The sequence below is a fragment of the Leucoraja erinacea genome, chromosome 1 (assembly GCF_028641065.1).
Source record: "Leucoraja erinacea ecotype New England chromosome 1, Leri_hhj_1, whole genome shotgun sequence".
In the NCBI taxonomy this organism is placed as follows: Eukaryota; Metazoa; Chordata; class Chondrichthyes; order Rajiformes; family Rajidae; genus Leucoraja; species Leucoraja erinaceus.
Window position 1 is genome coordinate 84,151,890 of NC_073377.1, and position 26,213 is coordinate 84,178,102.

General features: G+C 42.3%; 1 protein-coding gene across 3 annotated transcripts in view; it reads left to right on the top strand.

The window, feature by feature from the left end:
* Nucleotides 1-4,484: 4,484 nt before the first annotated feature.
* Nucleotides 4,485-26,213, top strand: part of dhx15 (DEAH (Asp-Glu-Ala-His) box helicase 15) — a 117,684-nt gene continuing 95,955 nt past the window's right edge. Inside the window, exon 1 of one of the 3 annotated variants that reach the window (XM_055638214.1) lies at nucleotides 4,485-4,762. In XM_055638214.1, coding sequence (XP_055494189.1) covers nucleotides 4,692-4,762 — 71 coding nt within the window. In that variant the 5' untranslated portion in view covers nucleotides 4,485-4,691. Of the gene's footprint in view, nucleotides 4,763-4,956; nucleotides 5,160-26,213 lie in introns of those variants that run through there. The other 2 variants (XM_055638195.1, XM_055638204.1) reach the window with 2 other exon arrangements.

The following is a 26,213-nucleotide window of genomic DNA, read 5'->3' on the forward strand; positions in this document are numbered from 1 at the left end:
CTTCCGGCTACTCTTTGCTGTGTTATACATCTTTTCTTTTAGTTTTATTCTATCCCCTAACTTCTCTTGTCAGCCACGGTTGCCTCCTACTCCCCTTAGAATCTTTCTTCCTTTTTGGAATGAAATGATCCTGCATCTTCCGGATTATGCCCAGAAATTCCTGCCATTGCTGTTCCACCGTCATTCCTGCTAGTATCCCTTTCCAGTCTACCTTGGCCAGCTCCTCTCTCATGCCTTCATAATCCCCTTTGTTCAACTGCATCACTGCCACTTCCGATTTAACCTTCTCCTTCTCAAATTGCAGATTAAAACTAATCATATTTGGCAATGTTACAACATTTTGAGATTATAAAAATCAAGTCTGCAATTTATCCCATCAGATAAAGCATAAAAAGAAGTTTAATTTGACACCTAATTCACTTTCATATCTTCAGTATTAAAAAAGTTATGGCCATTTTCATACTGGGAGATTAGCATCTTGTTCCCTATTGCTTTTCCATTGACTTAACTCAAATGTTGTGATCGAGGACAGGCAAAAGCCCATAACTTTCTTAAAAATTAAGAGAACTGAATGAAATTTTCAGTTATTATAGATTGAAGCATTCTGAAACAAATATGAAACATCTTACTTGGATGACCTGAAATTAAAGCATATAATTAGTTAGTTACCTAATTGTAGCTAATTACAAAATTCAATTACTAGATCTAAACATCTATCCATTTCTTAAGAAAAGGTTAACATTTTTAAATAGCCTACGTGTCCAAATAACAGTCACACAAGAATTCATAATATAACATGATTTTTAAATCTCATAGTGATGAATTTATAGGCCAAATGGAAGGAATTTTGTGTTTAATTCCTGTAAATTAACGGCCATTTAAATAATCTTGCGATTGGGATTTTGTGGAACGCGATCGTTTGGAACGTTGCATTTGCGGTGAATTTAAACCCCATATCGGCAGGAAATATACTGCCGGTTCATATGGGGCCTAAGTCACATTTTCGCAATGTGAAATTTTGATTAAAGGCATTCTAAGAAGTACGTTTATATGGTAAAATAAACGGCTTTCCTTTACCCGTCCCGTACATGAAATCCGTCCCCGTTGTCGGCGTTGACGGCTTTAGAAGATTATTTTTAATTTACTCCTGCTATTAAAATATCCAGCGCAGTTAAAAGAAAACTTAATAAAACCGATGTCGAAGCGATTATTCTTCAGCAGCTAAACAGCCTGACAAAAATCGATTTGAACAGGCTGGAAAAAAACGGCATTTTAAACCCGCCCCCCTCTCAAAGGCACCAAAGTCGCGCACACGGCCAGTGTCAGAACTGCAGCGCCGCTGAAGGTAAGTTTTGTAACATACCTATCATATTATGATCACTACCTCCAAGTAGTGCCTTTACCTCTAGTTCTCTTATCAAATCTGGTTCATTGGACAACACTAAATCCAGAATTGCCTTTTCTCTGGTCGGCTCCATTACAAGCTGCTCTAAGAATCCATCTCGGAGGCATCTACAAACTCTCTTTCTTGGGGTCTGCTGCTAAAATCCCCCATCACCCACAATGATTACCTTTGCCCAGTTGCAACTTCGGAGGCACTCTACAACTCTCTTCTTGGGGCAATCCAAATTGCCAACCTCGGAACTACTATTTTCCCAGGCTCTGCCATAATCCCCCATATACCATATAATTATATATAATTCGTGTAATTATGCTACTTTGCAATATATATATTATATCCAATCATCCGCAATTATGCTGTTAATATTATAAATATATAATACATATATAATAATATATAATATAAACAATAGTAAATAATTAATATATATATAAATCTATCTATATACATCTATTGAAAATCTGTATGTAAATGTGTTTACTAATAAATAATTTATCCCTACTATATAATTTACATAATCCTTAAATATATAAAAATAATATATTACATTAAACAAAAAAATTCAAATAAAAAAATTTATACAAATACATTCCCCAAATTAATATATATATTATATATTATTAAAAATATAATAATATTTAACTTAAATATTATATTTTATATGAAAAAATTATATATATAAATTATATATATAAAAAAAATAACATTAATCAAAATATATATAATAATATATATAAATTAAACAAAAATAAATTTAATAATATAAATAATAAATATAAATCAATATAAAAATACCAGTGAATACTATTCTAATAAAAATTATTATAAAAAATATATAAATTATAAAATTATATACTATATAAAAATGTAAAATTAAAATAGAAGGATAAATTGTAATTAGAAATAATCTCTGTTCATAAATATATAAAACATAAATAATATAATATATAAATACAATAAATATCTATTTTATATAATCCATAAATAATAAATAAAAAAAAAAAATAAAATAATATAAAAAATTAAAATAATAAATAAAAAATTAAACAATATATTTATTAAATAATAAAAAAAATATATTAAATAAATCTAATATAAAAATATTTATAAATAAAAAATAATAAATTCCTCGTATAAAAAAATATATTAACAAAATGTCCAAATAAAATAGAAGGAATAAAAATAAAAATATAAACAACAAACAATATTAATATTAATATATAATAAATAAAATAAATAATATAAAAACGACTATAATATTTAAAAATTTATAAAAATAAAATTAACCTTTCCAAATCATTTCACTTAACATAAATTAAACAAAAATTTTATTATTAAATATATATATATATATTATATAATATTATAATGCATAATATATTAAGGAAAATAATATTAAATTTATGGGAATATAAAAAATTATAACAAAAAAATTCAACAATTATATAAAATAATAAAAAAAAATAATAAAATTTACATAAAAAAATATATAATAAAAATTTATATTATATTAAAATAAATATAATTAACATAATTTTTAATAAAATATAATTAAAATAATAAAAAATGTATGAATTACTACACCCTAATTATAATATAATTATATAGGTAAATAAATTCTCATATAAAAAAATAACTCTATATAAAAAAAAAAAAAAATATTTTATATTATAAAATATATTAAAAAATAAATAAATATATTAATATATTATATATATATATAATAATTTCGAATCGTTTATATATCTCTATGTATATGCCTGGCTGAAATACTCAGCATTGCTGTCTCTATATTTCCAAACGTTCTTTTTGAAAAAAATTTAACATAACTTTTTTCTTGTATTGTCTTAAACCAGCATTATGTTCCTAAATATTTACACAGTAAGTTTCCCCTATAATCTCTATTTTACATCACCAATTTCTAATTTATTATATTCTGTAATCTTTAATATCGAAATATTTAACAGTTAAATTATACATTTACCGTGAAATTCTGGACGTGCTAAAATAGTTTTGTTAAAATATTTCGAATTCCTTTTCTAAATTTTACAAAACAAGTTTCTAATGATTTTAAAAATAATTTCTAATTTTATTATCGATTTAACCATATTTATAACATAAGCTGTGACAATATGTGGAGATAATTATTTTCACAGCAAGTAATCTTCCTCTGAAAATTATTGCCTAAATTTGGAATAATTCTCAATTATGTTTAAAACGAAAATGGGAAAAATACTTGAAAGGAAGATTTGCACAGGACTTTGATGAAAAAGAGTATAGCTAAGTGGAGTATGATTTGATTGTATAAAAGTGATTATAAATCTTGTTTCCATTTAATGTACAGGTCATTTCGCACCAGTCCTTGAAATTGTGCCTAAGAGTGCATCACTACTAAAAAAAGCATGTGGCATTTTAACTCACCAGCAAGATTCACATTGCACTGGATTGTCCACTGTAGGGCTGCTCTAAGCGAGTTAACAACGACTCTTCCAAGACTGTATGTACAGATGAAGATTTTTTTTAAGCTGAAGAAGCAATACTTGCTTTCTCCAAGTAAATGATTGTCTCTGCTTGTATTACCATTTCTTGTTACTCTCTGTGAAAATTAGACAAGAATTAATCTAACTTGCACATATTTTTGAAATATTATGGATAGTAAATCGTCAAACTGTATTTCAACTCAAGAATGTGATTATCATTTTGCACATAGTCCGATGACAAAATGGTATTGCTTATTATGTAATACATTCTCAGGTCTGTCTGGTTAATTATTAAATAAAAATAACTACATCGAGGGGAATTGAATTTGATTAATTTTATTAGCGGAAAACAAATATCGATTATCAGAATTCGCATAATTTAGTAATTTGCATTAAGTGACAGATTAATATAAATACAAATTGCAAATGTCCTTTAAATACATATATATTTTTTATAAAAAAATAACACCCACAGCTCCCACCCTTATTGTGTGACCCGTGGCGTGGCCGTACGAGAACGAGGTACGTCTTTGGTCTGCGACCCGCCATTTTGTGAAGTGTAAAGGAAGCCGGGCCTGTTGCTGGTAACGGCAGCGACAGGGTTCAGGGGGGAGGGGGTTATCATCCAGGGCACGAAAGCGGCCGCTGAAGGAGAACAGGGGCAGGCAAGGGGGCGGTGAAAGACACAGAGCCGAGCTGGTTAAACCAGGGAGGCGCTGCCGGAGCACGCGGGTGACAACCCGGAACAGAGGAGGTGGAACGCGGAGACAGGAGTGGAACGCGCCCGGACCGTTCTAGAACGCCGAGACATGTCGAAGCGGCACCGCGTGGACCTGGGGGACGATTACTCGACCAACAAGAAGCGCGTCACCTCGGACGGGTAGGTTAGGTTAGGTTAGATTAGGTTAGTGCGCGGAGCACGGCTGCTACAAGCTGCTACAAGTTGCAGGCAGGCCGGCTGTAAAACCGGCTCGGACACCGGTCGCGGCCTTCTCCGACAAAAGTTTTTTTTTTAATTGAGATGGGGGGGAGGGTGCAGAATGATGTGGGTCGCTGTCTCTGAGCTGGGCAGAGCGCGGACTGACTGAGCAAACGGAGCGGAAGGGGTGTCTGCGGCGGTTCCGTTGCTGCCTCTTGCGGAGAGAGTGAGTGCTCGTTGCCAGCAGCGGTCGAGACTACGAGGCGTAAGGCCAGGCCTGCCTGGCGATTCTCCATCGCCGGACCGTGTAACCTGTTGCCCCCGCGGCCTGTGGATTCTCTGCCATGTCTCGGTTCAGGTAACTTTGGGTTTTTTCTTTGCTGTCCGATCTGTTTCTAACCGGCGCCCTGGTGACTCGACGCCTTTTTGCTCGGATGGATCATGGAAGCAGCCTCACGGATTTTGTGCTGCCCCGCTCTGGTTTATTCACATGGCCGGGCCACGTTTCCAAGGCCGCACCGGGGCTTTTCATGTTCCTCCACAACCTTGGAGTGAAGCAGAAACGCAGCAGTAAAGTTATCGCATCCCTCGATATGGCGACGGTTCGGAGCTTTCGATACGTTACTAATTATTTATCTTTCAAGTTTTATTTTTCGTGTAGGTGCCGCTTGAACGTCTCTGGAAGAGGCGCAGAATGGCTGTCAAATCCTGTTCGCTTTTCAAAGAATAAGGTTTGGGGACAGTGGGCTGATAATACGAAACGCGTATATATTTTTTTTTAAGGTTTTTCAATTATAGGAAGATGTATTCCCTCCTCAAACCCCGTGCTGGGATTTCTGGGTAGGCCTTGATGATCTTTATTAAAATGGTGCCCATCACTTATGTCTCATTGTAGGGACATAAGAGATGTGGGCAGGAATGGGCCGTCCGGCCCCACTAGCGTGATCCTCCATTCAATGAGATTACGGTTAGTTCCTGGTTTCTATGGCTGGGTTGGAGACTGGTTGTTTCTGAGAAGATTGACTCTTCCTGTTATAATATATAGATGTATTTTGGCGGGGTATTTTTGCGCAAATGTTGCCATTCATTCATTCATTTATTCATTGCTGACCCAATTATGACATCAGAGCAACTATAGTAAGTACTCTGTAGTTTTGTTTCTTCAGGAGAGCACACAAATCATGCACTAGAAATATTGAATAGTGGGGAACTAATGTCTACATAAGAATAGGAAATAGTGGAAATAAAGAATAGAAATCTGCTGGATAAATTACTTGCATTCAGAGCATAATTTCTCATGGTTTGATGATCAGCATCACAAAGTACGAAAAGATTTAACTATGCATTAGTTGTATTTTTTAAAATCAAATCCTAGAGATGTTGGAATAGTTGTTGCCGCTCAGCGGATGGCAAATATTCGGTAATCATGCTTTTTTTTTTAAACAGAGAAAGGGGGAAAAAGTATGATCTGAAAATCAGTTAGTCAAACATTAGTAATGGAAACATGTTGGAATCTGGTACGAAGTATATGAAATGAGGCATGTATGTGGACGAGGAAACAAAATGTTATATTTTTTGGTTTGGTATAGGGTTTGCAGTGTAGGTTCACAAGGTTAATTCCCGGGATGGTGGGACTGTCATGCTGAGAGAATGGAGGGGCTGGGCTTGTATACTCTGGAATTTAGAAGGATGAGAGGGAATCTTATTGAAACATAGAAGATTATTAAGGGATTGGACATGCTAGAGGTAGGAAACGTGTTCCCGGCGTTGGGGGAGTCCAGAACCAGGGGCCACAGTTTAAGAATAAGGAGTAAGCCATTTAGAACGTAGATGAGGAAACTCTTTTTCACACAGTTGTGAGTCTGGAATTCTCTCCCTCATGGCGGTGGAGGCCGGTTCTCTGGATACTTTCAAGAGAGAGCTAGCTAGGACTCTTGAAGATATTGGAGTCGGGGGATATGGGGAGATGGCAGGGTACTGATTGTTGATGATCAGCCATGATCACATTGAATGGCGGTGCTGACTTGAAGGGCCGAATGGCCTACTCCTGCACCTATTGTCTTATTGACGATATGAAAGGATTTGTCAAGATGCAGTGGACATTGCTTGTCAATGTGCACGATTATAACAGGTACAGGATGCGGATTCAAAACAGCTGCATTATCTCTAGGAATAGTTAGCAGGGCTCGAAATTAACGGTTGCCCGGTTAGCAATGGCCAACTGAAGTCCCGCCAGGCAACCTAAAAGCCATGTCATTTTGCCCGGCTTGGACCCCCTCTCTATCTTTCTCTCTATCACTCTCCGTCTACGCCCGCCATCTGTGTCTGGGCCGCCGAGTCTCTGCTCTCCGGCCGCTCCTCATCCGCCGGCTCGGCCGGTAATCTTGCACATGCGCACTGCTACGGCCAGCACATCATCGGCTGCCCTGCACATGTGCACTGCCATGGGTCGGTGCCGGGCACTTTGCATTGCATTCCCTTTGCATTGTTGGGAGATCTGGCCGCCATTGCTATCCAGTTACAGCCTCGCCACGACCATTGAAACCCAACGCAGAATCACTCCCTGGAGCTGGAATAACTCCCTGGGGAAACTCTTGCTTCTTGGTTTCCTGGTCCTCCAAAAATATTCCAAATGGAATTTAAACTGGAGGTGGTGGAGGGTGGACTTAAGCAAAAAATGGCTCTTTGGGTAAAAATAGCTACCTTAAATTTCCCACCACTGGCTTCCAATCCAGGGCATCAGAGATGTCCTTATTCTGTAGGGAACAGGGGTTAAAGGGACCGGGGGGTATGGAGAGAGGGCAGGTACAGGACACTGAGTTGGATGATCAGCCATGATCATATTGAATGGCGGTGCAGGCTCGAAGGGCCGAATGGCCTACTTCTGCACCTATTTTCTATGTTTCCCCTCTTCCACTGTAGATGAGGCTCTCACCAGGGTTTCTTCTATACCCCATAACTCTGCTCTCACTTCCCATCCCCCCCCACTCATAAAAGGGCAGAGTCCCCCTTGTCCTCACTGACTCCCTGGTCAATTTGTCCCTTCCCACCCAAACCACTCCCTCTTCTGGCACTTTCCCTTGCAACTGCAGGAAATCCTATACTTGCCGCTTTACATCTCCCCTTGACTCCATCCGAGGACCCAAGCAGTCTTTCCAGGTGCGGCAGAGGTTCACCTGCACCTCATCTATTGCATCCGCTGATCTAGGTGTCAGCTGCTCTACATCGGTGAAACCAAGCATAGCTTCGCCCAGCACCTCTGTTCGGTTCGCAATAACCAACCTGATCGCCCGGTGGCTCAGCACTTCAACTCCCCCTCCCTATCCGAATCCGACCTTTCTGTCCTGGGCCTCCTCCATGGCCAGAGTGAGGCCCACCGTAAATTGGAGGAGCAGCATCTCATATTTAGCTTGGGTAGTTTACACTCCAGCGGTATGAACAATGACTTCTTCAATTTCAGGTAGTCCCTACTTTCTCCTTTTTCCCCCATACCAACTCTCCCACTGTCTCCGCTTCTTCCCGACCATCCCCACTTCAGTCTGAAAAAGGGTCTCGACCCGAAACGTCGCCTATTTCCTTCGCTCCATAGATGCTGCCTCACCCGCTGAGTTTCTCCAGCATTGTTGTCTACCTTAAATTTAATTGCATCTGGTTGGGTAACTATGGTAGGGTGAAATCTGTGGAATCTGCCTCAGAGGGTGGTGGAGGCCGGTTCTCTGGATAATTTCAAGAGAGAGCTAGATAAGGCTCTTAAAGATAGCGGAGTCAGGGAATAATGGGGGAAGGCAGGAATGGGGTACTGATTGGGGATGATCAGTCATGATCACATTGAATGGCGGTGCTGGCTCGAAGGGCCGAATGGCCTACTCCTGCATCTATTGTCTATTGTCTAAGACTATTCCATATTTTAATTGTGCGGGGGAACTCCATGGAGCAGCCAGCTTCTCTGGATAGAAGAAATTGGGTGATGTTTCGGGGAGAGACCCTTCTTAAGACTCCCTCTGGTTTTAGTGTTTTTAATTTAATTTAAAGATACAGCACGGGAACAGGTCTTTCGGCCCACCGAGTCCACGCCGACCACTGATTACCTGTACATTAGTTCTATCCCACACGTTAGCGACGTAAGTCAAGAGTGTTTTATTCTCTCACGTCCCAGTTAGAACAATGATATCCTTACTTGCCGCAGCACAACAGAATATGTAAACATAGTACTCTGTAAACAATGTTATAAATGAGAAAACAAAGCAGTGTATATTTATATATATGTGTGTGTGTGCACAAAAAGCTGGAGTAACTCAACATGTCAGACAATCTGGACAAAAGGAGATTATTATTTTGGGTTGGGTCTGAAAACGTTTCCTACACACCTTTGGAATGTGGAAGGAAACGAGCACCCGGCGAAAACCCATGCGATCAATGGGAAAAGGAGCAAAAGGGGGAGGAAAGGAGAGGCGGAGACAGGCTGTGGGAGAGCTGGGAATCGGAGGGGAAGGAGAGAGAAAGCAAGGACTACTGGATATTGGAGAAGCCAATGTTCATACCGTTGGGGTGTAATCTACGCAAGCGAAATATGAGGTGCTGTTCCTCTAATTTGCGGTAGGCCTCACTCTGGCCATGGAGGAGGACCAGGACAGAAAGGTCGGATTCGGAATGGGAGGGGGAGTTGAAGTGCTGAGCCACCAGGAGATCAGGTTGCATATTGCGAACTGAGTGGAGGTGTTTTGCGAAGTGATCGCCAAGCTTGCGCTTGGTCTCACCGAGGCTGATCATACGGTGAATAATCCAACCACATTTTTGTTTGGAAGTGGAAAGAATTAATTGAAATTGCATTCAGTGCAACGTGTAAAAAGAGTTGAGATACTGTATTGTAATTTTGCTGCATATCATTGTGTTATATATCATGTCTTGATTGGTGAATATGTTTAGTTTGTGACTTCATTTGAAGCTGAAATAATATGTGAATGCTTCATTGAGCATAATTCCGACTGGTAACTACGTCGTCCAACACATTATCGCACGTACCAAGCAAGCCTTCTTAAATTACCACCTAAACTATCATTTGGCAACCTAAAAAGCTGCCTAGGTTGCCCAGCTGACAACAGGAAAAAAAGTTAAATGAGAGTCCTGGTTAGAAATCAGCTATATTAATTACTGTGCCCAACCTTGGAATTGTGTTGAGGCAGTAGATGATGCTACTCCAAAGTTGCTATTGGGTGTTAGGGATATTTTGTTTTTCTACACATTTTTAACTGAATGTTGGATGAGCTGACTATCAGGATGTGTGCGGTACAGTGGCAGTCATTAATGCTTGCGTGCACATAGTGAGAAATAAAGTGGAGGGTTATGATGAATTCTTGCAGAGCTGCACAGAAAATGGTACTGGTACGAAAAAAGCCTCTGCAGAAGGTTTTCTTCCAATAACTGGAAAGAGAACAGTTCTGATCTAGCATGTTGACTTAGAAGTGTCAACAGCTGTATCAAAGATGGCTGGCACATCCAAAGACATGTTCATTCATCCCATTTGCAGCAAAATAAGCTACGACAAGTAGCTAAGGTGGCTAGGAAGGCTTCTCGGTTTATTGGGTGAAGTACAAAAGCAGGGAGGTTATGCTAAAACTTGAGCTTATTATTGCACAGAAAATGGCCATTCTGTTCATTGGGTCATTGCTGCCTCCCAGTACAGCAACCCCTTCAGACGCATTCTCCCTCTCATCCCCATTATCTCCTTTTTGACCCTTTTGCTGCTTACCAAGGAGTAATTTATAACGGATACTTGACCTACCAACATGTCTTAGGCATGTATAGTGCCCAGCGGAAATCCATGTGGTTCCAGGGAGGAGGTACAAATGCTAGGGACCTGATGTGACAGCACCACTGTGCTCACAACAGTTAGGCTGCAGCTGGAGGACTATAATTCTGGTGACAAAAAGCTAGGAAGGATATGATCGTACTGGCGAACATGTAGCAGGAATTTATGGATGTTGCCAGGGCTGGAGAATTGACAATTGAGGACGGATAGACTGAATTTAGTTCAGGTTATGGTCACGTGTACTGAGGTACAATGAAAAGCTTATGTTGCTTGCTAACCAGTCAGTGGAAAGACTATACATTATTACAATCAAGCCATTTACTGTGTATAGTTACATGATAAGGGAATAACGTTTAGTGTAAGGTAAAGCCAGTAAATTCCGAGGTTCTCCAATGAGGTAGATGGTCGTTCAGCGCTGCTCTCTAGTTGTGGTAGGATGATTCAGTTGCCTGATAACACCTGGGAAGAAACTGTCCTGAATCTGGAGGTGTGCGTTTTCACACTTCTATACCGTTTGCCAGATGGGAGAGGGGAGAAGAGGAAGTGGCCAGGGTGTGACTCATCTTTGATTATGCTGCTGGCCTTGCCGAGGCAGTGAATTGTGTTTTTCGTTTTTGAACAAAGTAGTCTTGAAGGGAGATTTAATTGAGAAGCGCAAAGTCACAGGAGGCCTTGATAGGATGTACTTAACCTATAACCCGTTTCAGAGATCATAACCTATCAACAGCTGACAAATGGGATTAATATAAAGTAATTTTATGGTTGGTATGGGCCTCCTATGCTACAACCTTCTATGAAATATAGTGTGACTTTGGTAAGGATCCTTTCCCTATCAAGGCAGCAGTAGATACTTTACCTGAAATGTTTCGGCATGGAAGATCTGCAGATTTGTAGAGGATGAAACAGACAGTGGGGCTGTAATTCACAACCAGAGGTTTGGGAGAAGGATGGATGACAGAATGGTGATAGTGGAACAAAGGAGCTCAGCTATAGTAGTGCAAAACGCACAGTGCTGGAGGAACTCAGTAGGTCAGGCAGCATCTGAGAGGGAATGGGACAGGTGCTATTTCAGTGTTCACCTATCACGTGCCAGTGTTTGTCCATCCTCCAAGAAGAGTCCTGACACACAATGTCATCCCATCCCCACCACAGTTGCTGCCTGACCCAGTGAGTTCCTCCAGCACTCTGTGTTTTGCTCCAGATTTAAGTATCTGCAATTCATTGTGTCTCGTCTATAAAAATGCTAGTAAGTGAAATATGGGAACAGAAGATGAGGGCAGCTAAATGTGCCCTGACACCAGTCTGAAGACGGGCCCCTACATGAAATGCCACCCATTCCTTCTCTCCAGAGATGCTGCCTGACCTGCTGAGTTACTCCAGCATTTTGTGTCGTCATCGATTTAAACAAGCATCTGCAGTTCTTTCCTACACAGGGCAGCTAATTTATATGGCCAGACAAGATCAGCTTGCGGAGGACTGGGGTGTAGGCGAGGGGCTAGAAAAATACACAAGGTCAGAGATGGTGCATAGGCATCGTGTCAGAAGTTTGATCTGAATGTAGATAGAGGGAAGTGATGGAGGTAGCTAAATAGAAGGCCTGAATCATTACGGACTAAGATGTCCTTGCACTTGCTGAAACTGAGAGTGGGGGGGGGGGGGGGGGGGGGGGGGGGGGGTAGTATTTTCAATGGAAAATTGAGCTGGTAATTATTGTGTTCCAGGATGATCTTGAGCTAATGCCCAAGTGCCTTGAGAGAGCCCGAGTGCATTATGCAGTCCATTCAAATCTGGGGATGAGTGAATATTTGTGCTTTATAATTGTGTATCGAGATCAGTTTTGCTTGAGTTGTAAAAAAACAAAGGTTTCAGGTAGTCATTAAGCTGTTTAATTATCATTTTGAGAAGATGGTCGTGAAGGAGTTGGTAATTATTGATCGTCTTAGAAAGTAAATGTGCATTGGCTAGATAACCATATAGGAAATATCTGCAGATGCTGGTTTACACCGAAGATAGATACAAAATACTGGAGTAACTGAACAGGACAGGCAGCGTCTCTGGAGCGAAGGAATGGGTAACATTTTGGGAAGAGACCCTTCTTCAGACTGGGGAAGGGTCTCGACCCAGAATGTTACCCATTCCTTTTCTCCAGGGATGCTGCTGCCTGTCCTACTGATACTCCAGCATTTTGTGTTCACTTGCACGTCCTCCAACCTCATCTATGTAACTGTTGTTCAAGATGTGGACTCTTGTACATCGGCGAGACCAGGGTGATTGTTTCGCTGGTAGACAAAAGTACTGGAGAAACTCAGCGGGTGCAGCAGCATCTATGGAGCGAAGGAAATAGGCAACGTTTCGGGCCAAAACCCTTCTTCAGACTGATGTAGGGTTGGGTTGGAGGGGGGGGGGGTGGAAGGAGACGGCAAAGGCTACCGGAAATTGGTGAATTCAATGTTTATGCCACTAGGGTGCAGACTGCCCAAGTGGAATATGAGGTGTTACTCCTCCAATTTCCGGTGGTCCTCACTCTGGCCATGGAAGAGACCCAGGACAGAAAAGTCGGATTCGGAATGGCAGGGGGAGTCGAAGTGCTGAGCCACCGGGAGATCAGGTTTGGTTAATGCGGACCGAGCGGAGGTGTTCGGCGAAAGGATCGCCAAGCCTAAGCTTGGTCTCACCGATGTAGATCAGCTGACATCTAGAGCAGCGGATGCAATAGATGAGGTTGGAGGAGGTGCAGGTGAACCTCTGCCGCACCTGGAACGATTGCTTGGGTCCTTGAATGGAGTCGAGGGGGGAGGTAAAGCGACAAGTGTAGCATCTCTTGCGGTTGCAAGGGAAAGTGCCCGGGGAGGGGGTGTTATGGAGGGAGAGCGGTCTTTGCGGAAAGCAGGCATGGGGGGGGAGATGTGGCGAGTGGTAGGGTCACATTGGAGGCGGCGAAAATGACGGAGGATGATTTGGTGTATGTGAAGGCTGGTGGGGTGGAAGGTGAGGACTAGGGGGACTCTGTCCTTGTTACGAGTGGGGGGGATGGGGAGAGAGAGCAGTGTTGTAGGGTATGGAAGAGACCCTGGTGCGAGCCTCATCTATGGTGGAGGAGGGGAACCCCCGTTCCCTGAAGAATGAGGACATTCCCGATGCCCTGGTGTGGAACACCTCATCCTGGGAGCTGATGCGGCGTAGACGGAGGAATTGGGAGTAGGGGATGGAGTCCTTACAGGAAGCAGGATGGGAAGAAGAGTAGTCTAGATAGCCATGGGAGTCAGTGGGTTTACAGTGGATGTCGGTCAGAAGTCTATCACCTGCAATGGAGATAGTGAGGTCAAGAAAAGGTAGGGAAGTGTTGGAAATGGTCCAGGTGTATTTGAGTGCCGAATGGAAGTTAGTGATGAAACGGATGAAGTCAGTTAGTTGTGTGCGGGTGCAGGAGGTAGCACCAATGCAATAATCGATGTAGTGGTCGGGGATGGGGCCCTGGTTTGTCTCGAACAAGGATTGTTTGACGTACCTGACAAACAGGCAGGCATAGCTGGGGCCCATGCGCGTGCCCATAGCTACACCTTGTATTTGGAGGAAATGGAAGGAGTCAAAAGTGAAATTATTGAGGGTAAGGACCAGCTCCGTTAGGAGGAGGAGAGTATCAGTGGACGGTTGCTTCTCCGGTCGAGGAAGAATCGGAGGGCCTTGAGACCATCCTGGTAGGGGATGGAGGTGTAGAGTGACTGGATGTCCATGGTGAAGATGAGGGGATGGGGGCCTAGAGAATGGAATGCCCGGAGACGACGGAGAGTGTCTGAGGTGTCTTGAACATAGGTAGGGAGGGATTTAACCAGGGGGGGTAGGATGGAGTCGAGGTATGTGTAAATAGGTTTGGTAGGGCACGAACAGGCAGAGACAATGGGTCTACCAGGACAGTCAGGCTTGTGGATTTTTGGGGAGAAGGTAAAATGGGGCTGGGGAACGATGAGGTTGGATGCTCTGGGGGGCAGGGAGCCGGAGTGGATGAAGTCGTGATTCGCTTGTTTCGCTGAACACCTTCGCCTGAACCTACCTGATCTCCCGGTTGCTAAACACTTTAATTCTGCTTCCCGTTCCCTCACAGGTCTTTATGTCCAAGGTCTCTCCATTGTCAGAGTGAGGCTAAACGCAAATTGGAGGAACGGCATCTCAAATTTCACTTGGGCAGCTTACAGCCCATTTCTCTAACTTCCAGATTTCTCTAACTTCAAGTAACCCCGGCATTCCCTCTCTCCATCCCTCCCACACCCAAGTCGCACCAGGTTCTCATTTTCACCCACCAACAGCTAACATTGGCCTGTTTCCTTTATCATCGTTACTTTTTTGCATATCTTTCATTGTTCTTTATCTCGTTACATCATCTTGACCTGAAACGTCACCCATTCCTTCACATGCCACTGTGTGAAAAAAGTTGTTCCTCTGGCCCTGTTGAAATCTTCCCCCCTCTCACCTTAACCATTGCCTCTAGTTTTAGACTCCCTCACCCGAGAGTAAAGACTGTGGGTCTTATCTATACCCCTCATCATTTTATGTACCTGTAAGATCTCTCCTCTTATATCTAGGCTGTCTAGCTTTTCCTTGTCAAGCCCACTGGTCCAGGTTAATATCCATGTAAATCTTTTCTACACCTTTTTCAGTTTTATGAACTTCCTATAGCAGGATGACCAGAATTGCATACAGTCCTCCAAATATGGCTTTACCAATGACATGATGTCTAAACCCCTATACTCGATACCCTGACTGAAGAAGGCAAACGTGCTAAATGCCTTCTTCGCCACCCTGCCCTCCTGTGTTACCACTTTTATATGACAATACATGCACTCCAGATTTATATTGTATAGCACTCCTCAGGATCCCTTCATTTACTATGTAAGCCTTGCTCTGGTTTGCCTTGCCAAACTGCGATATCTTGTATTTATCTGAATTTATCTCCATTTGTCATTTGTTGGCCCAGTGGATCATAATCCGTTTGTAATTTTGATAACCACCTTGACTGTTGACTGCACCACCAATTTTGGTGTAATCTGAAAATTTACTGACCATGCCACCTACATTTTCATCCAAATCATTTATATAAATAATGAACAACATTGAACCCAGCTACCTGGGGCATTCCATCAGTTGTACATTTCCAATCTGAAAAACAATCCTCTACCACCACACTATTCTACTTTTGGGTCAATTTTGTATCATATTATCTTGCTTGCCTTGGATCACAGGTGATCTAACCTTCCAGACTAGCTTACCATGTGGTATTTCCTCAGTGTGTTAGCAAGTTATTGTTGATATTAGCAGAATGCTGGAAGGTTGTAATTCAGGGTTTGTTTTGTACTGCACAGATATTTAAAATTCCTCGCTGCTCATCTCGTAGAACAGTACAGGAGTTTGAGCGTTGCCAACCAATATTGCAAACATTTTGTCAAGATCCAGTGTTTGTGACAACAAAATTATGAAATTGTTGCTGCAGATTTACAGGCCCATTAACGCAATATCACAACAATAAATGTACAATGATCAATAATACAATAAGTTAATCGGTAATACTGCATAAACAGACATAAGTATAAAGCTGAAATACATAGTGCAACCAAAACAAATTTCATAGTAGATCATAGTTGCCAGGGTGGGGTTGCAGTTAGTATTGTATAATGTTTAAGAACCTGACGGTTGCTGGGAAGAAGTGTTCTTCAACCTGGAGGTCACGGTTCTCAAACTTCTGTCCCTGCTTCCTGATGTTAGTAGTGAACACGGAGCGTGGCCAGGATGATGTGGGTCATTGATGATATTGGCTGCTTGAGACTGCACCTCTTGTAGGTCCCTTTGAAGGTGTGGTGATCAGTGTGTATTTTGGAATGGGCAATGTCTTACCACTTTCAGTAACCATCTGGGCGTTCAAGTAACTAAACCAGGCTGTGGTCCACTCAGTCAGTATGCCCTCAATGCAATTATTGGTGAAGGGTACCAAAATTCCGCAATCGCAACTCAATCTTCTCAGCAAAGAGAGACGCTGATGAGTTTTTGAAGTGATTACATCAATGTGCTGGGCCTAGAGCAGATCTTCATACTTATGCACACCCAGGAATTTGAGGCTATTGACACTCCACTGCTGTCACGTCAAAAGAGGACAGGTTCATGAGTCTTCGACTTTCCCTTACTGAAGTCAACAATCGCCGACTTGATCTTGCTAACGTTGAGAGTAGGAATATTGTTCTGGTGTCGTTCAAACAGATTATCAACCTCCTTACTGTAATCTGACTCATTGTTACCTATTATTCGCCCAACAACAATGGTATCATCGGTGGATTTAAGGAACGCGTTGGAGTTATATCTGGCTACAGGGTCATGGATTTAAAATAGAGCAGGGAATAAGCACACAGCCTTGAGGTGCTAATTCGTAGTGTTCCGTGGATGAGGAAATCGAGCATTGAATTGTATAGGGATGAGGAGATATCCAGTTTTGAATTTGAAGGGATGATGGTGTTAAACATCGAGCTGTACTTGATGAACAATAACCTGATATGCTCGTTCTTATTGTCCGTAGCCCCCAATGCAGTGTGGAGAGCCAGCGAGATTGCGTCCCCTGTTGTGGCGATAGGCAAATCCTCGTGCTTCTAGGTCCTTTCTAAGGCAGGCATTAATGTACATCGTAACCAGCCTCCCAAACAAATCAAGAACTTGTCTTTGCATCAGTTTGCCTCTTCACCTATTAATCGATTGATATTGTAGATCTCTGTGATGAGATGAGTGCCATTTTTAATTTAGTTTCACAAGAAGAGGTTGTGATAAGATTTTAGAGTTAATTATAAAGGAAGTGGTTATGCAGTACTTGGAAGTTCACGATAAAATAGTCCGACGTCAGCATGGTTTTGTGAAGGGAATCAGCTGAAGTTCTTTGAGGAAGTTAATAGCGAGACAGATGGGAAGCTGTTGAATTTGCCTACCTCGATTTTCAGAAGGCCCTAGATAAGCTGTCACACATCAAGCTGCTAGGGAAGATGAGAGCCCATGGTATTAAAGGGGAGGTATTAGCATGGATAGTGGATTGGATGGCAGATGGCAAAGTTGCAAGAAAAGGTGCTTTTTCAGGTTGGGTGCCAGTGACTAGTGGAGTTCTGCAAGGGTCAGTGCTGAGGCCGCATCTCTTCACGTTGTATATTAATGATTTGGATAAGGGGATTGAAGGCTTTGTTGCCAAGTTTGCAGATGATGCTAAGATAGCTGGAGGGGCAGGCAGTGTAGAGGACTGCAGAATGGACTTGGACAGATTAGGAGAGTGGGCAGAGAAGTGGCAGATGAAATTCAGGATAGCAAAGTGTGGAATCATGTATTTTGGTAATAAGAATAAAGGCGTAGTTTATTTTCTAAATGGAGAGAGAATCCGGAAATCGAAGATGCAAAGGGACTTGGGAGTGCTGGTGCAGGACTCCCAAAAAGTTAATTTACAAGTCGAATCGGAAGTAAGGAAGGCAAATTCAATGCAAACATTTATATCAAGGGGACTGGAATACAAAAACAGAGATGTAATGCTGAGGTTGACACAAAATGCTGGAGTAACTCAGCGGGACAGGCAGCATCTCTGGACAGAAGGAATGGGTGACATTTCGGATTGAGACCCTTCTTCAGACCTTTGATTTAAACCAGCATCTGCAGTTCTTTCCTACACTATGTAATGCTGAATCTCTATAAGGCGCTGGTCTGGCCGTATTTGGAGTACTGTGAGCAAATTTGGGCCCCATATCTGGGGACGGATGTGCTGGCTCTGGAGAGGGTCCAGAGAAGGTTTAAAAGAATGATTGGACAAGAATGATTGGGGATGAGTGGGTTAGCATATGATGAGCATTTGACAGCACTGGACCTATACTCGCTGGAGCTTAGAAGATTGAAGGGGGACCTCATTGAAACTTACAGAATAATGAAAGGCAAAGATGGATGGATGTTTCCACAGGTTGGAGAGTCTAGGACCAGAGGTCATAGCCTCAGAATTAAAGGCTGCTCTTTTAGAAAGGAGGAACTTTAGTCGGGGTAGTTAATCTGTGCAACTCATTGCCACAGAGGGCTGTGGAAGCGAAGTCAGTGGATATTTTTAAGGCAGAGATAGACTCCCCGACTGACATAATGGGTGAGTTTACTCACACTTGCGTAAAGAATTCACAATAGGAGTTCCCATTTCCTGAATGACCTTTGTTATCACAACGGGAAGGTGGCGAGGTCTTCCCATCCACTTCATCATAGTTATAAAAGTGTTGCCCGGGCTCATTGCTCTCCAGTTTCAGCCACTATCGGTGTGACACTGGGAAGGCAATCGAGAACGAGGGAGGCGGTGGAGAACAACTGCCGGCCGAGTCACTGACATCTTCCACAAGAAGCCCGTCTTCACCACCTGCCGCACTGTCCGGTTGTCACGGTTCACGTTCTAGCCCCTGCCGACAGCATTTTATCCAGGCCGCTGCGACTTGCAGGAAGCACTTGGTCATCTCCTCTCCCCCGCGGCTGCATCTCCCTGTCAGCCACCTCTTTGTCCGCTCTCCCTTCCACCACCTTCTCCTCCCTCGGAGTCGCCAATGCATTCCAAGGTGGAAGATGTCAGCGGCTGCTGGGAGGAGGTGGAGGGGGAGCGTCAGATTGGACAAAGCAACAGGAGAAGGTCGAGGTGGTGGAGGAGAACTGGGCAAAACAACAGCCGACAGGAAGAATTGGCAGCTGGTGAGGGGAGTGACCCGACGGTGGTGGCAGTCTGAAGAATGCACCGTCGGCCAGGGGCAACAAAGTGAGCCGCAACGACAGACATGTCAACCGGATGGTGCAGCAGCTGGTTCAGATGAAAAAGTAAAAGGATGCAAAGTACTGGAGTAATTCAGCAGGCTGATTCAGTCTGAAATAGTGTCCCTAACTGTAATGCCACCTATCCATGTTCTCAAGAGATGCTGCCTGACCTGCTGAGTTACTCCAGCACTTTGCGTATTAACCACATCTGCAGTACTTTGTTTACGCAGATTCCGATTTGCATAAAATCTGGCTCATGGCCGTGTCCCACGGTACGAGTTCATTCCAAGAACTCTCCCGAGTTTGCCTTGATTCAAAATCGGAGATTTACGGTAATGGTCGCTCGTCGGTACTCGGGGCTTTCGTGGACGTATTTCAACATGTTGAAAAGTCTTCCCGAGCTTACCTGGCGTTAGCGAGTCTTCCCGACTACCTGCCGTTAGTGTTACGAGCCGCTAAGAGACGGCCCGAGCTCCGACGTACCCCCTACGATCATTCTCCGTGCTTACCACGAGTTTGATTTTTTTTTTAAACTCTGGAGAGCTCTTGGAATGAACTTGTACCGTGGGACAGGGCCATTAGTAAGGATTTACGGAATGTAAGTTGGAGAGAAATAGAATAGTACCCAGGAATACGTCAAGTGGTTCAAGTCTCTGTCAATAGTATGCAACTGTCAAAGATAAACAGGAAGTGTGCAATAAACCAATCCACCCACTCCCATGCTTGTCAAACATTGACTCTTCACTCATACTGAGCAGTACAGGTGTTCTTGATTAGTACAAGTGTCAGAGGTTATGGGGAGAAGGCAGGGAAATGGGATTAGGAGGGAGAGATAGATCAGCCATGTTGAATGACGGAGTAGACCTGATGGGCTGAATGGCGAATTCCTGGGTACCTTTCCATTTCTTTCCCACTTACATTCCGTCAATCCTTACTAAATCTTTTTTTACGCTGCCTCACCCACCTCCTCCCTGTAGTAGCTGAAATCTTCCACCATGGAAAGTCTTGGTGACTCCGGGGGAGGTGGAGCTTGGAGCAGACAAAGAGGTGGCTGACAGGAAGATGCAGCAGCGTGTGAGAGGGATGGAACCCCAGTGACTGACTGAGCGCTTCCTGCAAGTCGCAGCGGCCTGAAGAAAATGCTGTCGCCAGGGGTTACAACGTGAGCCGCGACAATGGCTGCGTGAACTGGACACCGCCTCCCTCGTTCTCGGGTGCCTTCCCAGTGTCACACCGATAGTGGCTGAAACTGGAAGAGCAATGAGTCCGGGTAACTATGATAAAGATGGGAAGACCTCGCCACCTTCCCGTTGTGATAACAAAGGTCATTCACAAAATGGGAACTCCTATTGTGAATTCTTTACGTTAATGTGAGTTTACGTAACTTGCCTATTGCGTCAGTCAGGGAGTGCCTGCAGTTCAGATGACCCCGTGCTGGAGTCTCCCAGAAGCGAATGAAGTTTCACATTTTCTTTTCTCGGAGATGTGGAAAATAATGAAAGGCCCAGGTAGGCCCAGTGGAAAGGATGGTTTCAATAATGGGAGAGTCTAGGACCAGAGGACACACCCATCAAATAAAAGGACTTGCCTTTAGAATGGAGAGGAAGAGGAATTTCTTTAGCCAGAGGGTGGTAAAAAACTGATGGCTATGGAGGCCAAGTTATTGGGTATTTTTAAAGCAGAGATTGATGGGTTCTTCATTAGTTAGGGTGTCAAAGTTTACGGGGAGAAGGCAAGAGAATGGGGTTGAGGAGGAATAATAGATCAGCCATGATTGGATCGATTGGTCTAATTCTGCCCATATGTTATGGTTTTATTATGTGTTGGCGATGTCTCCGTGTGCAGCCCCAGGTCAGATGATATTGGGTGCATGTCCTGTTCCGATTGTTCAAATACACATCTCTGGTGATCTAATCTGTTCAGGAATGCTACACTGTTGGAGGTATTGTCTTTCAAATAGGATGTTAAACTGAGATCCTCTTTAATTTGCCAATTGGAATATAAGTTCCCATGATATAGTTTTGAAGAAGATCCAGGGTATTGGTTCCCATTCTACTTGCTCCTAGCTACCCTTGAAGCATAGGTAGACAAAAATGCTGGAGAAACTCGGCGTGTGAGGCAGCATCAGAAGAAGGGTCTCGACCCAAAACGTCACCTATTCCTTCGCTCCATCAATGCCGCCTCACCCGCTGAATTTCTCCAGCATTTTTGTCTACCTTCGATTTTTCCAGCATTTGCAGTTCTTAAACATTTTACCCTTAAAGCATGAACATTTTGATGATTTATTCATTTTCTTATTGCTATTGTAGAAGCTTGCTTTGTCTTCCTTTGTTTTCCTCACAACAATATGTTAAATTGCACTTCAAAGCTGCTTGCCTTTAATTGGATGGTATTGTCTTCGTAAAATGTTCTTTGAAACATAAAGCTGAATAGATTTTTCCCTGTTCAAATACTTGTTCTAATGCTCAGCATTGTCCCTTAATTATTGCTGCTTTTCATTCCTTTTATTCTTTTTAGTTGTGATCATGTTTTGAGTTTCTAATCCAGTCCAGAAAACTTGCATCAATAACGGATAAAAGAATAACACATTTCTGAGAATAGAGTCTCCAAGCACAACGCCCTCTTCTATCTTTTCCAATAATAAGCTTGCCTGTTAAATGAATAAAACATTTAACTGAATTGTAAAAGGCATTTATTCATTTAAGCTGTACTGTCTGCTAAAGTCAATGTGTTGAGTCCGTTCACCAATCAATGCGTTGATTATTTTTCCCCACAAATGTTTTTGTTCAGTGTCAAAATCACCTAGTAACCGATTCAATATGTTCTACCATCTCTTACCTCATCGAGTGCTGGGGCTTGAGATGTTTGAACAATTAATGTGATTTAGTTACCTGGTTAAGTAAACAATTGGTGCTATATTTTTTGTTAAAACAGCGTCCATTTGTTTAAACGTTTTGCTGAGCATTCTATTGCCTCTTTTCTCAGTTTTATTCCTTACATTCTGTGCAAGTTATTTATTTTTGAACCCCTTCACTCTTTTGATATTTTTGTTCCCTTAGCTCCTTTTCCATTTGCCCACCTTGTCCTCATTCTAATTAGCTGTTCCAACTTGTTCTGTGTAAGTTTTCAAAGCTCTTGTTCCATCCCAAAATCTGGTGTTGTCCATTTGTGTACTCGCTGTTTTTTTTCTCTATTACTTGACTATCTGCTTTCGCAGATTAAGAAAAAGACATAGAGAACTATCTTGCCCCCCCCCCCCCCCATCAAAATCACGCAGGAAATTTGAAGTATGTTATATTCTGCATTCAGCAGGAAGAAGTAAGGATGTGTAGGAAGGAACTGCTGATTCTGGTTTAAACCGCAGATAGACACAAAAAGCTGGAGTAACTCAGCGGGACAGGCAGCATCTCTCGAGAGCAGGATGTTTCGGGTCGAGAAGAAGGGTCTCATTCTGAAACGTCCCATTTCCTTCTCAGAGATGTTGCCTGTCCCGCTGAGTTACTCCAGCTTTTTGTGTCTATCTGCAGAAGTAGTAAGGAGGTGCACATCCAGTATTAATTTTGATTTTCATTAGCGTACAGTTGGAAGCATTTTAAGTAATATTGCCCAAAAAACTGAAGTAAGTTAATGTTACTTACTTGCAGAAGGAAATGTCATTGTAGTTCAATAGATACATCATCTATTAATGGGAAAGTTAAGTGGTACCCATGGCGATAGGAGCTAACGGAAGCAGGCAGGAGATATTGATTAGAAACTATTCCCATTACCTCCCTTTTTGCTCCCTTGTCTCCCTCCCAGCATCACAGACGGCAATTGAATTGAGAAGAAATTAATAAACAATTAATGGTTTGTAACATAATTAATATATTAATTGGGGTTTGTTATTTCTGAGATTGGTCAACTCATCTGAGCAAAATTTGATCCAAAAATATGACCATTGAATACATTTGGAATCGTTTTTATATAATGTTGTATTCCGGAACCAACTTGGGAGCAGATTATCTTAGGTTTTGTGTTTTATAATTTGATGAGGTTAATTAGTAATCTCAGTGTAAAGGATCCTCTCGGGCAATGTTTCTCGACCTGCACATGACCAATTTACACACTGAGTCAACCCACGTGTCATTAATAAAGTTGGGTATATGGAAATTAAGCTTTGGTGATGAAACTTGCCATGTGCATTGGTGCAGATCTTTCCTTGCTCTGAGACTGCTGTCTGCTTACAGTTAGGTTATGGTGTTTCCTGTGCGACGTGGATGTCCACTATTGCTGTCGGAGTGTCAGAGTGCAGCATCCGGATAGTCCTGGTGAATGCAATTGTGGGGACTTCACCAGAGGTTTGACAGCTGGTGAAGTCCTACACACAACTGCTCAGCTGTTACAGTTTTTGAATGTTTGTGATTCAGTTGCATTTTCAGCCAGGTTCAGAAATGCACAAAACTAGTAAAAAAATAATGATTTCAAAGAAATTGTTTTTTCAAAAAAGAGGCTGGAAAATCATAGAAATACAGTTAAAATCATTCAGTGATGGAATGAAATGAAACAAGCTCTGCTTGCCCTTCTCGCAGAAATAGTTTTCAACCATACACTGGACTGGGACAGCTGTAAACCTGCCATGGACTCCATGGGCATAATTTGTGGCTTGAGGTGGGAAGCCTGCAAGGACCTCATCCCACAATTAATTCACTGGTGCTGTGTGGGGTTAGCTGATGGCCTGAGTCGCAGAATGGCAGCAGATGCAAGTGCCTGGTCAATGGCCCAGGACACCCCATGGAAGTGGGATTTGCAGAAGGAAGTTCTGACATTGGTCCCCGAGTCAGATCAAGGCAATGACCTGTTGGTGAACCAAATAGATTGAGAGACATGCTATCACTCTAGTGTAAGTGTTCTGTCCATTCTATCAACCACTGCCCATTGTGTTTAATTGTATTTCCAGAAAGGCACATCCTTGCAAGATGTTTCCCTATACTGAAAGACTGTGATGTAGATTTGAGTGGCATACTGACTTGGACACAAAAAGGTGGAGTAACTCAGTGAGTCAGGCAGCATCTCTAGTGAAATGGAATGGGTGATGTATCGGGTCGAGACCTTTCTGACTGCGCCGGCTAGCTGGCTTAGGTAAATTAGACTAATGGATTTGCTAGTTGGTAGGCCAAAGTACTCCTAAATAATTTCACCCATGTAGTAATGAATGGGTCAAGTCACCAGTGTATTTAATTGTATTAAGTTCCCTTTCCATCACTGAAGAGATAGTATGGGAGATCTGACTAATCCGTAGCTGGATCTGAATGTTGGAGTTGTTAACTTAACTATTAGAAGATTTGCTTCTCGCTGGCCTGGTAAATTACAGGATTTTATCCCAGAAAACTTATCTACGCTTTTGGATTGTGAACAAGGATTAATTTTGAGAAAATAAGTTCAAATCTAAAGCAACGTATAATAGAGCAAACTGGCTTATTTGTGAAGAAAGGAAATCTGCATTTGCATGATTCCTTTCCCAGTCTTGAAATTTCGGAGCCCTGAGGTACTCGAATAGTTACTAGGAAATGCAATTGCCAACTTATACCAGGTAAGGTCCCATATAATAATGAACCAATTAACAGATGTCAGTTGTAAATTTTAATTGATGTAAATCGAAACGGTGGCACAGCAGTAGAGTTGCTGCCACGCAACACTGAAGACCTGGATTCGATCCCGACTACGTTTGCTGTCTGTATGGAGTTTTACGTTCTCCCTCTGACCGCGTGGGTTTCCTCCCACACTCCAAAAAGATGTACAGGTTTGTAGGTTAATTGGCTTGGTGTTTGTGTAAATTGTCCCGAGTGTGTGTGGGATAGTGTTAGTGTGCTGGGATTGCTGGTCAGCGCGGTCTTGGTGGGTCGAAGGGCCTGTTTCTGCGCTGTATCACTGAACTAAATTGGCTGATCTCTGACTATTTTTGCGACCTTTAGGTTCTAGTCACTTGTCCAACTTCCAGCTCTAAGAGATTTCACGATTTCTGCCATTGAAACCCTCATTCATATTTTGCATCCAAACTTGGTGATTCAAATGCCCTGGTTGAACACTCATCTAATGCCTCTGTAGTCCTCGGCTTATACAAAGTAACTCTGCTTGTTCTCCGACTCTCACTGGGTGCTTGTATTGACTTTCAGTCAATTGATATGTTCATTAAAACCTTTAATGGTCGTCCTCCCATCTTCCTATTCTCATGATAATACCTCCCCCCGCCCCCAAGAGCAGTGTTTCATTTTGCCACCTTTAAGGATGTTTTGGAAATACACATTGTCCCGTCCAACAAGCACGGTCGTATTGAGACGTTCTTTCCAATATTGGTCAAGAGTCGGCTTGAATTGTGTCATTGAAATATCTGCAGTGGGGCTGAGCACAATACTGGGCTTGGGGTGAGTCGGCAGTGACTGAAGATCATCAGCATAACTATTACTATTATTGAGGTTCCACTGAATCCTGGTTGGAACTTTCAATTACTATTTATTATGTATCTCTGTTTAAGTTCAGCAGGCAAATGAGTACTCTGGTGCATTTGAATGATTGGCAGGAGCAAAGCTTCTTGGTGGTTTGTTGCATCCTTTGTTATGGAAATTGCCAATTCTGACAATGCCTTTGTTACACTTGCTAAATGTGAGATTTCATTATTACAGCTTCATTTTTTGGAAACTATCTAATTTGTATAAATTGTCTAGCAGAAGGGGGGGGGGCACTCTTTGAGGGGAAAACATCTCAATGGACATAATTCATTGCAGAAATCTATCAAGATTAAATCATAATACTGCTTTGTAAGTACTTGATATTTGCATGGTCAAC